At 40.9% G+C, this 17,351-nt stretch overlaps 1 protein-coding gene and 2 long non-coding RNA genes across 16 annotated transcripts in view; 1 reads left to right on the top strand and 2 right to left on the bottom strand.

Annotated features, from left to right (window-relative positions):
• Positions 1-4,785, top strand: part of SEMA6D (semaphorin 6D) — a 132,939-nt gene extending 128,154 nt beyond the window's left edge. For all 14 annotated transcript variants that reach the window (XM_032699717.1, XM_032699716.1, XM_032699718.1 and 11 more), the window contains one exon: positions 1,098-4,785. In XM_032699717.1, coding sequence (XP_032555608.1) covers positions 1,098-2,401 — 1,304 coding nt within the window. In that variant the 3' untranslated portion in view covers positions 2,402-4,785. The remainder of the gene's footprint in view (positions 1-1,097) is intronic.
• On the bottom strand, positions 46-5,035 carry LOC116792622. The gene is made up of 3 exons (XR_004359204.1): positions 4,866-5,035; positions 367-417; positions 46-257 (listed from the first exon to the last, which is right to left on the bottom strand). It is a non-coding gene; the product is annotated as an uncharacterized LOC116792622 (long non-coding RNA).
• A 3,185-nt stretch (positions 5,036-8,220) lies between these two features.
• LOC116792623 lies at positions 8,221-10,919 on the bottom strand. Its single transcript, XR_004359205.1, has 3 exons — positions 10,625-10,919; positions 9,546-9,779; positions 8,221-8,360 (listed from the first exon to the last, which is right to left on the bottom strand). It is a non-coding gene; the product is annotated as an uncharacterized LOC116792623 (long non-coding RNA).
• Between the last annotated feature and the right edge of the window lie 6,432 nt (positions 10,920-17,351).

Raw genomic sequence — 17,351 nt, 5'->3', positions numbered from 1 at the left:
TCATTTGCTCTTGGTTCGGAATCACATTTTGTGTCGTAGCTATTAATGAACTTTACTCATGTTTTCCTTCTTCTTCTGCACAGTGCCATTAAAACCTGTAACCCTGAACATTTAACAATGTTCAAAGGCCTTGCCTCTAACAAAAAGCGAATCTGTTCCTTCCCTCTTGCTCTTTCATTCTAACATCTCTTGGGATAGCAACAGAATTACTTTCATTAAAAACTAACAATGCAAGATGTCTGTGGTTGCTTTAAAATCTCAAAAAAACAAAGGGAGCTTGTTAATACACAAATAAAAAAAATTAAATATTCAACTTCTTAGTCTAAGCTAAAAGTTTCTAAATTTTAACATTCTCTAATAACTTACCCTGCAAGTTGTGGTTTTTTATGTTATGTAAGTATTTATGTTCATTATTGGCTAAAAAAAAAAAAGGAAATAAAAATTAGTGCTCTAACAGAATCACATGATCCTGAACTTCAAGATTTGTACATGAATATAGTGCCAGCTGTGCACTACAGGGCCAGCAACATGGGAGTGGAGTAGTTCACAAGTTTTGCACTGTATTACATTAGCATGGTTATAACAATGCAGTATGTACTTTGTACATTTTTACACAATATTTGCATAATCCTGTCTCTCCTTTGATACTGATTTATGAGTTGGGCAGAAAAGAGAGAGAAATCCATCCATGAGTTATTAATTGCTGTCTGGCCCAGTAGGACCTTCTAACCTCAATTTTCCAGCAGAAATCACTAATGTTAATAACATAAGGCCCCTATTTGTGAGCCTTAAAGGAAATTTGGGGACAGGCTAAACAAAACATAAGGAGAGAGAAACTTTGACAAAAATACCTTATTATCAAAGCAGATAGACAGTCTTCATTTAGACTGGTCAATGCTCACAGAAGCATTTTTATTTATAAAATTATTTGCGTTCACCAGTGGTGTGAATTGCAGAATCCTACTGAGTTACACCAACACTACACCCAGAGCACTTACAAACACTGAGTAGACACTTCCCTGAGGGAGGTTGTCATCTTCTGAAATGTGTCAGTGTGAATACCTGTAGATTTATGATATCCTGCCTGTTTTTTGCAGGTGTAAGGTGGGAAGTACAATCAGGAGAGTCCAACCAAATGGTACATATGAATGTCCTAATCACTTGTGTCTTTGCCGCTTTTGTCCTGGGAGCCTTTATTGCGGGAGTGGCCGTTTACTGTTACCGGGATATATTTGTACGGAAATCCAGAAAAATACACAAAGATGCAGAATCGGCTCAGTCCTGCACGGACTCCAGTGGGAGCTTTGCCAAACTGAATGGGCTGTTTGACAGTCCCGTCAAGGAATATCAACAGAACATTGATTCACCCAAACTGTACACAAACCTGCTGACTAGCAGGAAGGAGTTGCCTCCAAACGGTGATACAAAGTCCATGATGATGGACCACAGGGGACAGCCTCCAGAATTAGCTGCACTTCCAACTCCTGAATCTACACCAGTTCTTCAACAAAAGACTCTGCAGGCTATGAAAAGCCAGTCGGACAAAGCGCATGGTAACCTCAATGCTTCACGGAAGGAAACCCCACTAAAAAGCCCTCAGTTTTTTCCTTCCAGTCCTCCACCCCACTCTCCTCTAAGTCACGGACATATTCCCAGTGCTATTGTTCTTCCCAATGCTACCCATGATTACAATACATCTTTCTCAAATTCTAATGCGCACAAGGCAGACAAAAAGATGCAACATATTGATCATCCACTTACAAAACCATCCAGCAAAAGAGACCACAGGAGATCTGTTGATTCCAGGAACACCCTGAATGATTTTCTGAAACACTTAAATGAAACTACTAATAATCCCAAAGCAATTATGGGAGATATTCAAGTGGCCCACCAGACTTTAATGCTGGATCCAATGGGCAATATGTCTGAGATCCCACCTAAGGTTCCCAACAGGGAGGCATCTTTGTACTCTCCTCCATCAACTCTTCCAAGAAACAGTCCCACAAAACGAGTGGACGTTCCCACCACCCCTGCAGTACCAATGACCTCTTTGGAAAGGCAGAGAGGTTATCACAAAAATTCTTCACAAAGGCACTCGATATCTGCCCTTCCTAAAAACTTAAACTCACCAAATGGTGTTTTGTTATCCAGACAGCCAAGTATTAATCGTGGGGGGTACATGACCCCCACGGCAGGCACAAAGATGGACTACATGCAAGGGACGCCTGTCAGCGTTCACCTCCAGCCTTCCTTGTCCAGGCAAAGCAGTTACACGAGCAACGGCACCCTTCCTCGTACAGGAATAAAGAGGACACCCTCCTTAAAACCCGACGTGCCACCAAAACCCTCATTCGTTCCTCAGACAACTTCAGTCAGACCACTGAACAAATACAGTTACTAGGACATGTCTATGCTAAAATGAGTGTGGCATTGACCTGTACAGGTTGTGAGATGATGTTGTGGTAGACACATAAGACAGAGACTTGCTTGTTATTAAGGAGAACAAAGTGGCCAAAGAAACTGTCTTTACTTCAGCAACATCTGTGTCTTGCCACATGTAGCTGTAGCAAGACTTCATGTACTTGCTACGAGCAAACACAAAAGAACAAAGGAAAGTGCTGGTCATTACATTTCTTTTGTTTGGAGCTAAGGAGACATGTAGCACAATGGGGTGGGGGCTACGTTACTGTTCTAAATAGCTAAAAACAGTTATTGGGAAAAAATCAGTAAGCAAATACTTGAAAAATGGGTTCCATTTTAGACTGCCATTAAGTGTGGTCATTCCCATTAAATGTGAACATTTTACTATGTATGCATTCACCTTGCCTCTTGCACAAATGTCAGAAAATGGTAATGTCTCAATGAATAGCTGGGTTAATAATCAATTTGCTGGAATTCAGTCTCTGGCCCAACTGTAGCATTATTTTTTTTTTCTCTCCATGTGTGTGGCATTTTGTTTTTGCCACAGATAAGCTGTGCGTGTGTGTGGATGTGCGTGTGTACTGTACACACTAGGATGTACTTAGATTCCCATTGCATCTTTTATGCTATGGAATTGTTTACATTGAGCATGACTGAACAAACAGATGACTCTGCCTTCTGCAGCCCGTTGGGTTCAGTTTGGAGCCGGCTAAGGATGAACTGTGCGTCTCTGACAGCCTCCTGAGTGGTAACGCCTTGATGAAACAGTCACCCGGTGAAAGAGTGCAGATATGTTTAATTCTTCATAACTCTGTTATGCTGCTATTGATTCAGAGCTGTGCATTTCAAATCTAGTGTTTTGGGCTGGAACGGGGGAGTTTTACTGTGTTTCCACAGTGCCTCCATCCAATACCTGGCCACTGTGAACTTGAGCCCCTGTACTTCTCATTGAGGGCAGCTACTAATCAATTCACTTGGCAAATGCCTGTGTAACTGGAGAAGGTTACATTTTTGTTGCATTTAATTATGCCCTACACGCTGATAGACTCTTGTCAGTAAAAAAGAAGAAACATTAATTGGCCTGGCAGAAGCAGTCTGTGAAAACTCAACAGTAGTGCAATCAATTTGTTTTTGTTGTGTAAAGTAAGGTTTGTTTTTTTCCAAAGTCATGCAGGTAATGACAATATTCTGTAAATATTATGTGTGAGTTTACCTGAATCTGTGCATTTTGTGCCTTATTCATGCAAATGATAAAAGTACTAAAAAAAAAAATTAAATCTGTCAAGTGTTCTCACTATAGCACATATCTCCCGAGTGCCAGTTGTAAAACCTCTCAACAGCACCCAAAAAAAAAAAAAAGGATAAAAAGCAAGAATAATTAATGGTAACTAAAGGCAGCCTACAATCCAAGAAGACAGCAGCATTAAATCACCTTACCATGATAAACATTCCACTCCAGCTCTCTGAAGGATCAAACAGTTATAATGTGAAATCAAATGAGGTTTCTAGGGTAATGGAACACCTGCTAAAGTTGTGTAAGCTATTTAGTAGGGTTTACAGTATCCACTTGCAGCTGATGTTCAACACAGATGGCTATTTTAGCTTGCAAACTACACACTACCACATTGTTTACTGAACATAACTATAGAAATAACCATGGCAGAGGAATATTCATGAATTAGTGGGACAAATAACTGCAATGGGTTTCAGAGATGGTGGAGATTTATATTATGTGTTCAAAGAGGAGAAAAGGTTAGTCACTAAAAAACTGGATCTCTGTTACAGAACAAAGAATAAAGGATAGAAGTAGTCATTTCTTCTTGTAAGGCTGTAAGGAACATTTATTTCCTGAGACCTCTGGATCCAAAAATCAATGATCTCTCTTCCTAAACACTTCTGTCTTGCAACTAAAACACTACAGATTAATAACTATTAAAATGTACTCCGTTGTCAAAAGACACAAACTGATCCGAATTCACTTTACAAATATTAATACAGACTTGTGTGACCCGAAAGATAAATGTATGTGAACCCTGATAACCTCCTGTAACATTGTGCTGCCTTGTAGATGGTAATGTGAGTTCTCTCAGTATTTATGTTGAAATTTCTAACATTCAACCTAGTCCTTATTCTGTTAATTTAATAATAAAAGATGCTTTATCCATTTGTGCAAAGGTAAACGCAGATTGTATCTTTTTTAATGGTACGGCATAAAAAAAGTAACCCTTAAATGAAGCTGCTCTATACTATAGAGTACTTTAACATGTATAGATATCTTGTAAACTTGTATTGTGGATGTGTAAATAATACGTTCTTTGGGTTTTTAACACCGCATGTAAAGTCAAAATAAAATATTCCAATGTACTGAGAGTGTAATTTCATTATTAGTGCAGCTGGTTTTAGATGTGTGGTTGGGATTACAATGGAGGAAAATCTCTGCTTACCTTCAGTAGTTCAGTGAGGAAGGCACGGAGCCATCCAGCCGCTCATCAGCCGTACGGGAATTGCGGAGGGTCTGGAGGTGACACACACCGGAGTCCTTCGTTTTCCTTGCAGCCACACGCTGACATGGGTGTTCTTGGGGAGCAATGAGGGTCTGGAGGTGACTTTCAGCCTCCTGAGGGGAATACAAAACATCCAAGTAACCAGTGTGCAGTGGCAGAACACAGGACAGAGCCAGGGCTGCCCACATGGCACACCAACATGTTGCACTGAATTTGAAAATGTGCCCTATATGCCCATATGAAGCCTTTACTGGAGTTTGATCCAGGTTTCACCTGGGCAAACCTTTCTTATTAAGGTAAAAAAAAATACCAATTTTGTGCAAATGCAGCACAGTTTTGTAAGACGGTAGCGTGCTCCTTCTAAAATATGGACTGTAAAAGATAGAGCTAATTACTGGTAAAATTAATTGCAGACCCACATAGCAGGACATTCCTACATACTTATTAATGCTTAATAATTGAAATTCACATTTCCTGCAGACAGTAAAGCCCAGCAGAAAAATATATGCTGTATATTTAGTATGTGCCAACATCATACTTGATCTTAAAATAATTTAGTAACAGAAAACAACTATAACATACTCTTTTAATTAAAACTTGATTTTAGATAATGGATAAAAATCATGTTTTTATGAGATTATGCTGTAAAGGTATTAATCATTTGAAATTGCTGCCCATGTTTTAGCAGTACAATGGCACCTAGTTGTATCTTACTAAAAAAAAAAAACTTTTAAAGTAAAAAAAGTATGGTGCTTAAAAAAAAAAAAAAAAAAAAAAAGCCTCCCAAACCTATAATGGCTTAATACATATTTTTCTAGTGCCAAAGAAAATTTATATTTCTTTTTATTGGTGTATTATATTTTTTCATTGGATGTCTTTATACATGAAATTAAGCATCAAAGACATACAGCTGTCATATGCTGCAAGCCTGTGCTGCTTTTCCACTTAATTTCCACTAAAATTAGCGATGCCTTTGACACCAAAGTGTCAGCCAGTGTGGCTAAAGGTGGTCCTTCCATGGAGGGTCTGTAGCATTTGAAGCACACATTTACTTGAGTCATTTTTAGTCAGGCATTAAAAGTCATTAGAAAATTACAAATTTCTATTTTAGTGACATATAAATGTGCATCTGCAACGCAAATCCTAGGGTACTTTTTTGTGTTCAGAAAATGTCTGTATTTTATCTAAAATGTGCCAAGAATATTGAACCAGCCTTCCTGTAACCAGAGGGACGCAGTGGCTGGACAGGTGTGGCCAGACCATCATCTCTCCAAACATCTGCTGAGTTCAATGATGGGTGCAAACACCACAGAAGTCTATGAAAACAAATATTTACCATTTTTTAGAAAAATAAGTACAAGAAAACCTCTCCCTTTATTAAAAGAGAGGGAACATGGCAGCCAGTGGCTAAGCAGCCATACCAGCAGCTTCTAAACTGCTTTGTCCCCAAGGATGATGCCAAAGCACTCACCTACAGATGCCCCATTCTGGAAGGGAACTGCAGCAATAAGGAAGACTTAGACAGAAAAGAAATGAACACAGGTTCAGTTTTTCTCCTCCAGTGCTCTCTTGGGTCAATTGATTGGTTTTAAGCATCCTAAAGTCTCTCTTGAAGAACAATTCATGACCACAGCTGATGAGCACACGAAGGGTGCTTGATGCCGGTGGGCAGGATCATCCTGGCAAGGGCAGGTCCCAGGCCCAGAGCACAGAGCTGGCCTGAGCACCCAGGGCTGCTGTGGGCACGGGGCAGCAGAGGAGAGGCTGCTACTCATCTCTGCCTTGCTTTGGTTTTGATAGAAAAAAATAATTTTGAACAGAACACAAAAGGGCTGCAGGCCCACACTAGTGAGATGATTGCAAGAAAACCAACTTGTAAAATCGTGAGTAGTTATCTCTATGACTGTGCTGCCAGCACAAACCTATGGCCTTTTAAATTGGGGTCTTAAAGTAATCAGAGTAGTTAGAAAAATCAGGATGTCTCTGTCTTAGCGCTGTCTTGCTAATGACTCACTCTGTGACCCTGGGAAGATTATGCAGGGTTTATGCAGTAAATGGCTCCTCAGAATGCAGTGTTCTTAGTGCAGTTGGTCTGTTTGTAGCATTTTCCACTTAATGTTTCCTTCTCTCTCTGTTATTCTGAGAACCAGCAAGGACACCTCGCAGGTAAATAAAGGGAAGGAGAAATACCTTCCCATTTGGGAAAGGTTAGTATTTGCAGGAGTAGGGAGGAGTTGGTTGGTATTTCCCTGGGTGCTTATTAATTTCATGGTATGGAAAAATATTTTTTAAAAATTGATCACGACAAAATACCTCATAAATGCAGCATCTGGACTTCAGCTAGGATGTGCAAGCTTTTCATATAAAAAGCAGTACCAGGAGACCAACGTACCAAGACTGCATTTGTTGTTCAAATGTCATCATATCATAGTATGAAAGAGCAAGAAACCAAAGGATTTGGGAGAAAAAAAAAACCACATTAAATATTTAATTAGACTGAGCTTTGCTCAGAGAAGTAGAGATTCTCATCTTTTTATTCAATCCTACTAAAGTCCAGCTGGTGTGAGGGCCTGACTCTGGACCAGCCATTGCTGCCTGCTTTCAAACATTTTTGTAGGCATATTGAGTTGGCCAGACACACATCTGAAATTATAATCTGTGCTGAACTCTCGACTGAGAAACTGTTTCTACTCTGCCTGAAATGAAATTTATTGGAAGCTCTGATTTTATTAGTGCGTTCTGAATTCATCCGATGGCCTGATTTATGGCCTGCTCACTTGCTTTTTTCCTACAGTCACTAATAACTTTTCTGAGCTCTGCTCGTTAAAATTGTAACTAGATCCAAGTCTGTGTCCAAGTGACGGCTGCTGACCAGAGTGGAGAGGCCAGAGTGTCACAATGTTTAGGTAAGGGTTGAGAATTCCTGATACAGGTGACACTGTATCAGACTGGTGCCTCTGCCCTTCATGTCAGCCAGGAAGATTGTTGCTCAAGCTCCTGTAATGCTTTAAAGGGTAGGAAGGAGAAGAAAATCTACCACATGGACAAGCTGTCCTGACCTTTTTCAGGAATGATCCCCATTTGTCAACAAAAAAGGCAGTTTATGACTGAAAAACTTGAATGGCCAAAAAAAAAAAAACAAAACACAATCCCCAAACCGACCTGCACACACCTTGCTGCCCTTGTTTTGAGAATCAGAAGCAATTTTTCCAGGTCAGAGTCTCACTGACTTGCACAAAATTGAGCAAAGAGTAACAGTTCTCAATGAAGGCCCTTCTGCAGGATCATACCTGGCTGTAATAGCTGTCTTGTCATTTTTTCCAGTAGCTGACCTTAACCATTGGCAGAGGCAGCCCATGAGCTCACTGGTTTGCTTCTGCAGCAGCATGACAGCCTTTAACATATGTCTGTTCCTGCACAGAAATGGACGGCTGCCTAGTAAGAGAAGAAAGGTGGCAATTGGCTTTTAATTTGGGTCACTTCAAGCACAGGGTTATTTCTCAAATCTTTGATTTACAATACTGGCCTCACATGAGGAAAAAATAATCAAAAGCAGATAAATCATAAAAACAATGCACAAGCTGGCTGCATCTTCCTTTTCTGTGCAATGAATATCCATCTGATTACTCTGATTTCCTCAGGAATACACGTTGGTCAATTAACAGCCTGAGATTTTTTTTTTTTTTGTTACGGACTAATGGCAAATATTTATAATCAGGCCGTGCTGTATAACCACAAATGGCCATTAGTCACAGGTTATTGTGCCTCACCAACGATTAGGTGAGAGAAAAGCACTTCCAGTATTAATGCTGCATGTGAGAATTGATTTCTGTGAAAGCTTGTGCATGCAGCTCTGACATTCAGTCTCTGTCACCGTTAGCGCGCGTGAAATACTGACTCCATCGAAGGAGGTGGCAGAGCTGCATGGGGCCAGGCCTTCACCCTCAATCACTCAGACGTTCCCTGAAAGCAAATGCTAAGGAGGTATGAGCAAGGCCAAAGCAAAATGGGCAGCACATCTACAGGAAAGCATTTGCTGCAACAGGACGCAGCCCCAACGTCATCTCTGGCCACGTGTGTTTGGTCAAGGCTTCAGGGTAACAAAAATGCCTCTGCAGGAATGGTCTGCTATTTCTGGTGGCTGGAGAGTTTTCCAGCAGGTATGCCATGGAAGCTGAAGGCTTCCATGCTTAGGCATGCTTGCTTAGGCCAGCTGATGTTTTGTGTACAAAGTCCTCTTGCCATCTCTGGACCACGGTGTGTGTGGCTGTAACTCTGCTTTTAAATTCACTAGAGAAGCTCAACTAGGACATAAGGTGCCAAAGACAAAGCTCCCAGGCACGAGAGAAAAGCCTTGTAAAGGTACCACAGAGCTCACTGAGACTGCTGCAGGGGGCTGCTGGTGCTAACAGAAGCAGAAGAAAGTGTTTTGTGGTGTTTGTTTCACTTCTATTGGTAGGCGTATCAAGATATCAAAATCACAGAATGATTGAGGTTGGAAGGGACCTCTGGAGATCACCTGGTTCAAGACCCCTGTTCAAGCAAGGACACCTGGACCTACTCATTCAGGAAATCACTGATCTGACCCTGGACTGAATGACAGTAAAAATGATTACTCACCCTTAAAATCCTTTCTAGGAGAACTTTCAGATTAAGCAGGTCTTCTTGCATAAAGGTGAAGTCCTCCTTCTACCCAGGCTGAGGGGAGTTTGAATATTCTATTTTTATTGCAGCACTTACTTCTCTTTGACAAGCATAGAGTGCACATCTCAAATAGTCCTTCACTGTTCAGATCCCAGAGGATATCTGCCAATCCTAATGCACAACGTACCACTCTCCATGCGAGTCTTTCATCTGAAGTGACATCATGATCAAAGGTGAGGTTATCCTGAGTGCAACACACTGTGAGAAAGTCATGTGATGTTTCAGAGCTGCTTCATTACTAGGACGGATAGCTCAGAAAGCACTTGAAAATGACATTTTACTATACATGATATGTCCCATATTACAAGCATTCCTTGCTAGTTCCTGCTGCTTCAGTTAAACTGCAGTAGTTGGTAAAAGACTGGATTTGCTCTTCCACAGGAACAAAACTCCAGGTAAAATTTCTCCCCATATTCTGAGGGAGGGAATATGTCTCAAAAGCCTCTAACTACAGAAGATATTCCAGGCCAGGAGGGACAAAATATAACATAAGACACAAAGCAAGATCAGTTGCCAAAAATATACTTTTTGTCACATTTCAGAAGAAAACCATTTAGAAACCTGTCACCTCAATTTGATGGCAGGAGGGAGGAGAAAAAGTTTGCCCTGAAACTGGCTGACAGAATGGACAGCTTTATGATGTTGACTTCCAATAAAAATCCTGCACAAATACCACCCAGCTAATAGTGTCAGCACTTTCTATCTAAATCCAGTACTGGACTTTTTACACTCCTCCTTGTGTTCTCTGAAACATAGTTTAACTTATTCTGCACAGAACAATAACTAACTTGTCACGAAGCTGCACTTTGGTATTCTGGTACTCATCTGTTTTTTCATAGAGTCCTTCCAACGAAGGCTTCTCCCTTCCTGAACTGCTGCTTCATAGGATGTTCCAGCCCCACTCCCCTTTGCTTCACATACAAAGTCAAATCAGGGTCAGAGGAGCCCAGCTTCAAAATGTCAGACTGCATCTTTTTTATGCCACCCAATCTCACCTCCAAGCTTGTCATACAATGAATGACAAGACAGAACCTTCTCCAGGATGGTTCTCTATTAACTCCTTCCTATCGAGAATGGGCTTCTCCATCTCATCAATGTAACTTGGGTGTTTACATTTGTATCTCTGAAAATTTCCCCAAATCTCCATCAAACGCCCATAAGTAGCTTGTCCATAACAGGGTCAAGTAGAGCAGTGGGATGACAGACCCACATCAAACCAGGAATCTGAAAGCAAGTCTGGAAAACCAACAGAAACCAGCAGAAAATACATGTGTAAATACCACTCATGCCTTTGAAAATCCCCTCAGCTGTTAGGCCTATTTAATCCTCGCTCTGTGTTCACACTAACAAAGACACCAGCTCTGATGTGCAACATTCACTCTGTAGATATGGGGAAGAACCATGGCACCTCTGGACAGCAGACCAAATCCCCTAATACCAACTCAAAGAAGCTACAGACACCAGCCAGCTAATGCCTCCTGATGACAAAAGGATTTCAGCCAATAACCACACACCTACGAAGTCCCCAATACCTTATTTAAGTATTTCTGAACTATCCAAAGGTACAGAATGTGTCTCCATTTTGGGGGTTATTTTCCTTGCTGAGTTCCTTTGCTGTTATGGCTGTTGTTTTAAAATAAAGCAGTTCTGCAATACTAATAAATCTGTGTGGATTTTTTTCCCCTAAGATTATTACAAACGTTGACATTAAATGTACTAGCCTGAACTCAGTTTCTGTCTGATTTAATAAATTCATGCCAGCCAACCAGCAATTTTTTTTTTTTCATTAACCCTGGAGGTTAAATGGAAGTTTACTAAAATAAGAATATGTTAAATGAATAATTTCTCTTGGCTTCTTTCAGGAAGTCTCTCTCTTACCCCAATAATCAGTTCAGCTGCAAAGAGATCAATAAGGTCTTTCAATTCAATGAGTAGAAGGCATACATTAAAAAGTTGGTAACAAACCTGATAGACTGGAGAAGATATTACAGCCTATTATGGGGTTTTTTTGACACTAAATCTATCTGCTAAAAATTCTCGAGAAAAGGTTACTGCCCATACACTAATATTGCCAAATGGCATAATTTGTTAGTGTTGCTTGAGAAGATTTCCTGGCATTTATCCACAAACACAAGTCTTGTCTGTTAAATACTCATTACAGGAGAAAGACTTTTAATCCTGAAACAAAATAGCTTTAGAAGTCAACCATTCTTGGGCCTTCCCATAAATGGGCACACAAGGTTATCCTTCCCAAGACCACAAAATCCGAGTTAAGAATCCTCTCTTTCCCCATTAAGGAGACTCCCAACCTAACAGCTCGCCAGGCACGGTGTGTGCAGCCCCAGATACACTGCACACACCTCCTTGCCACTTTTGTTAGGAACCTGTCTCTTCATAGCAACTGTGTTTTGCTCACCCCAGCACTGGTCACTCAAGACAGCTCAGCACAGGTTCTGCTTGTGAGCGAAGATTAAATTCACAGTGATTTAGTGTCAGTCTCACTGAAGGACATGGAACAGTATAAAACCCTCCAGTTACATGTTACATTCTCTTTTTGGCTGTAATTATACTAATAGTTTCAGATCATTAAATCGAGCCATCATCACACTTCTATCAATCTCTTAAGCCAAACTTGCAGACTCAAAAGGAAAAGGAGTGAGTTTTCAAGGGAGTTGAACTGCAATGAGAACTCAGTGACAGCGCCCACAGCAAAGCAGCAGAGCTGTGCACTCCCAGCAGAGCAGCCACTGTGTTTACATCCAGCACAGGAGGCAGAGCTAATGTGTTAGGAGAATTTCATGCTGCAGAATCCTCTCCATGGATTTAAACCCTTAGAGAGACAAAAATCTTGGTTTATTCCCATGATATTTCAGTAGAACAGAAATCACCTGGCAGATTACTTCTGGTTATGTTTGGCAGGGCTCTGCCAACAGTGGTTCAGGTCTCATCCAGGTCCTGAGTTTTCCTCAGTGGCACCATTTTTTTCTTATTAAGTAAACAAGACTAGCACTCAAAAAAGTGCTCAAAGTAAAGCGCTTTATGTTAGGTGCCTGACTGAAATAAGCATTTCAATTAGATTCATTAAGTAAGTTATTACTTGTTAATTGAATAGGAACAGACTGCTAAGGATCACTTATTGAGGTCTAATAAGTATGTAAGAGTGAAATCTACTCTTCATGTAATTCCATCAGCAATAAACTAGTGTAATTAGCTTCTTACTAACAAACTTAAATTGTGGGGAATGTTGAGGCAGATAATTGGCACTTAGGAAGATACCTATAGTTAGTTAGTGCAGTATCAATTAACATACTTATGAAATGTCAGTTTAAACTCTGAACAAATAATTGATACCAATAGGTTTGGGTTACTTAGTTAAAATCTATTTAAGTACTTAAACTTTCATATTCGAAAAGAAATTAAAACAAGTCTTCTCATTGCTCTTTTTAAAAAATTATTATATATGCCTCATTTCCAGGTGTATAACCTATGAATTACCTGCAATAACCACAGTAAGGACACTGACACTTGTAGGTGGTTCCAGGACCCATTTGCCCAGGCTGCTGTCTGCTCAGGAGCCTGCTTGGCTCTGACCCCTCACTCCCTCACAACGTCTGCAGGTTATTTAGCAACTTATTTTCACAAAACTGTGCTTCCAAAGGCAGGATCTCACCCCATTTCCACTTTGATTAAATTAAGGTTCATACCTTATGACTGCAAAGTCTCATTTTATACACAGGGAATCTGATGCACCAAAGCAGTAACTTTAGTTCAAAGATGACACAGAAAGATCAGATTAGCTTTGGAATCAATATCAACCCCAGGAGCTAGTGCATATGACACCTGTATATGCCATTTGGACCAACCAATCAACCAACCTGAGCTGATGGCACAAGGGAAACATAGTAATTGTCTGGTCAGGGCAAGCAGCAACAGAACCAACCTTCATGCCTCTAGTCCTGTGATCTTATCACAGCCCATCTCTTCCTCCAAATATTCTCCAGATGTTCTGGAAAGTCTCTGCCTCCCTGTTAGAAATGAGAATCTCTCTGCTCTCTCTTTGACTCAGTGTGCAGTTTGGCCAAAGGAAATGAAGCATTTTGCAATGGCAGAGAGTATTTGGAGGACTTCTGTTTGTATGCAAAGCCTGAGCCTTCACACCCGATGGAGGCCTTGGGAGGAAGGTAAGAAACATTTCAGGGAGCAGAGAGGTTGGACTGGAGCTTCAGTGAAGGTGTTTGCCTGCAGGGAAGGGTCATGGAGGTGGGATGATGCCAGGGCAGAAGCCAGGCAGGAGAACTGAAGGACAGCAGCCAAGAGTTCCCAGCTGGACACACCAGGGTGTGGGTGAAGGGAAGGGGAATACAGGGCTGGGGTCTGAGCCTGGATGAGAAGGACAGGAGGGCCAGGAAGCAGGAGGCTATTGGCAAGGGTAGTACTTGCCATTTTAAGGGTATCTGTGCAAACCAATTTTAGAAACTTCTATTTTAAAGCAGGTTCACCTCTCCCCTCTCCCCCCCCCCCCGAACACACACTGATCCATCATCTATTTAAAAAAATTGTCAGCATATCCCTGTCAGCTAGGAGTATGATTTTTTTTTTCAGCTATGCTAGCAAAAGCCCTAACGTAGACACAGCTATAATATGAGCAAAAGGGGGGAACAAGTTTTTTTTTGCCAATACAGCTTCTTTTGCTCAGGCAAGTGATATGAGCTATATTTTTGCAGGTTTTTTTCCTAGTGTAAGCTTCTGCACTCTGAATGATTGCACTGTCAGTGCAGCTCTGCACTAGGTTCAAAAAAGGTGTCCAGAAGACCTTAAATTGTGTCGAGGAAAGGACAGCACCCAGCACTGTGAAATCCTGTCAGTGCCTGGAACTGGTAGTTATGGATGCAATAAAAATACAAAATAATAATTAATTCCAAGCCCAGCATTCCCAGGTTCCAGAGTAATGGTAGCCAAATTTTTCTCACTTCCTCAACCTTTTTAAGCAGCAGCTTCAACCCACTGCAGCATTGCAGGTAATCAATGTCTTCTCAGAGTAAATCATATTCCAAAACTTAGAGCTGGCTCAGTGTCCAGAAGCTGAGAAGGACTTTTCTGTATGAATGGAACAAAACTTAAGCATCTAGGGGGAAAGGCAATCTCAAATTATAAATAATGCAGGAACTCCAACATACCTTTTAAAGCTTCAGTCCCCTTATAATTTAATGTTTGAAATGGTATGCTATTCCTTTGAAAGCCTTTTCTCTCTCCACTGCTGATGATGGTCCATCTTCCTAGACACTTGAATAATGTCTCTCTTCCTCTTGTAACATCTTCTTTGACTACTCCTCATGCATAGTAATGCTAATAATCTTGCAGCTTTCAGTGACATTTTTCTTCCTTTAAATGAAAGCCTGGTTTTATGTAGGGCTGTTTTGCTCAGCACCTTGTCTCCTGCACAGCCCCTTCACCACACAGGGTACCCGTATACATACAAATGTCTATTTACTGCTGCCCATTATGAGCTGTTCGTGTTCCATTTGGCAGCATGAAGGAGAATCAGACTAATTAATTACCTATATTGTATAAATTGTAGCAAAGCAAAAGTGATACAGTCCAGATTAGCTTGCTATTATATTGAATATTGTAAAAATATATATGTAAGCATAATCCCTCCCAAAAGAACTTATACCATCATTAACTAGGGACCTTTTGCATGTGAAATGGACTTGATATCCAACAAATTATGCAGTGGATAATACCATGTGCAGTCATGTAGAAGGGTATATTTTATACTGCCTGACCACCACAGAGTTTTACAGTTCTTTCCTCAAGAAGATGAATTCAGATTCTATCACCTCCTAAATGTAATAACATAAATATGGACAATAGATAAGTATTAAGCTCATTTGTCAAGGGAAACCAGGCAATTCACCTGAGGTCATGAAGCAAGAAAGGACAAGAAAAGCAAATAGAATCCAAAATTTAACTGTTAGTCCAGTCCTGTAACTGGTAGGGACCACACTAATGTGTTTTGTGCTTCTAAGTTATTTTTAAGCACCTTCTCAGTCATCATTAAATGTTAAAAGGATCTTGTATCTTTTGGAAAGGGTGCAGTTGAAGATCCTGGCTATTTCCAAAGCTTCCTGAAATAGAAATCCTCACGTGTAAATGGCCAGTATAGAATTTCAAATGCATTTTATATAAATAATTCTGGTAGGAAACCTGGACTAAAATCATTCTAATGACTTTGATACAAGTGCACAGTTGGTCTATGAACTTGCAGCCACTCCAAAGAGTAATCACTTTAATCTGAACACTATTCCAACGGCAGCTGACAAAGAAATGAACACCAAACTAGTCAGCTCTGTCCTCTCCTGCTTATTTAACCAGTGCTCCTGCTGCATTTAATGTTATCACTATAAAATCCAGAGAGAGCCCTTCTCCTTAGATACAGTCTTGAAATAAGGTCCTACGCTGCATTCTCAGAAGCAGACACACACTATTAAAACATAAGAAGCAAATTATAAGCAAGAGCTTAGTATAAAGATGAAACCTGCAGACACCTTCAGAACACCAAACATGATTACAGCAAGTGCCATCATTCGCTTTCCCTTTGAATTGATGTTAACAAGTAAAGCTTTTTACTTGTCTTTGTTTACCAGGAGAACATAAATACTGCATAGACTACATCATCTTGCCAACTGAGCTTTGTCTGCAGGATGGCAGCTTGTTCTAACTATGTTTATACTTTCAAAGAGTTGAAAGCTCAGTGGTTGAGCAGGAACAATGTGGGATGCTATATACATGTGAAATGCGTTTTTCATTAAATAAGTACTTGAGAAACCCTTAAATGCCTCAGCTGGAGATTGCCCAAAGGTCTACACTGCTCAGCAGGATCTATGTCCAACAAGTATTTCGTGAAACACCTGAAGTGGGAGGCTAGATCCTAGTCGAAACAGAGGTTTCCTAAGGAATTTAGAGTCCTAGGAAGAAGATCACAAAAGCACTCAGGTCTTTCTGAGGTGCCAAAGCACTGCTAGACAATCCAGCATGCCCTGCCTGGGCCTTCTGTGTGGTCTGGCTTCCCTAATTTTGTCCATAGAAGCCCCTCTTGCTCATGTGCCAAGTGGCTGCTCAGAGCTCTGCAGAATCCCTTCAAGAGCCATCTGTCCCATACCTTGGTGCACTAACACCAAACCTCTTAGTGCTGGGGTCCTGGTGGAGCCTTCCTGTCCCAGGTTTACCGCACTCCAGGAAATACAGCATTGCAGAGCAGTGCTGTGTGAATTCACACAGCGCCTGAGAGCTTCACAGGGCCACACAGCTACTTTGGGGTAATTTCATAAACAAAAACTTCAAGCTGGCTCTGAATGCCAGCTCAGCTACAGCACCAAGTGGGCTCCTCGTGGATATTCTTGCAGAGCAAACACGGAGTGATGTCAGGGGAAGTATCTTGCAGTGCTATTTCATGGGGATAGAAAGAAGTCCTGTCCTGAGCCTCCCAGCAGGAAAGTGTAGGGACTTTGGCCAATTCAGCATGAGCTGATCTAAACTTCACTGTTTCAATCTGCCTATGATGGGCTGGTTCTGCCTCCAGAGCTGCAAGCTGGCCAGAGACCTGTCGTTAGAACCTGTGGATTGAGTGGAAGGTGGAACAGTTTCCACTGGTTTCATGCAAAGTTGGAGCTGGGTTTATGAAAGAAATGACAGCATAATACCAGAATGTATCTTTCAGCC

This window comes from Chiroxiphia lanceolata, chromosome 12, assembly GCF_009829145.1.
Source record: "Chiroxiphia lanceolata isolate bChiLan1 chromosome 12, bChiLan1.pri, whole genome shotgun sequence".
In the NCBI taxonomy this organism is placed as follows: Eukaryota; Metazoa; Chordata; class Aves; order Passeriformes; family Pipridae; genus Chiroxiphia; species Chiroxiphia lanceolata.
This window is presented reverse-complemented; position numbering and strand designations above follow the sequence as displayed.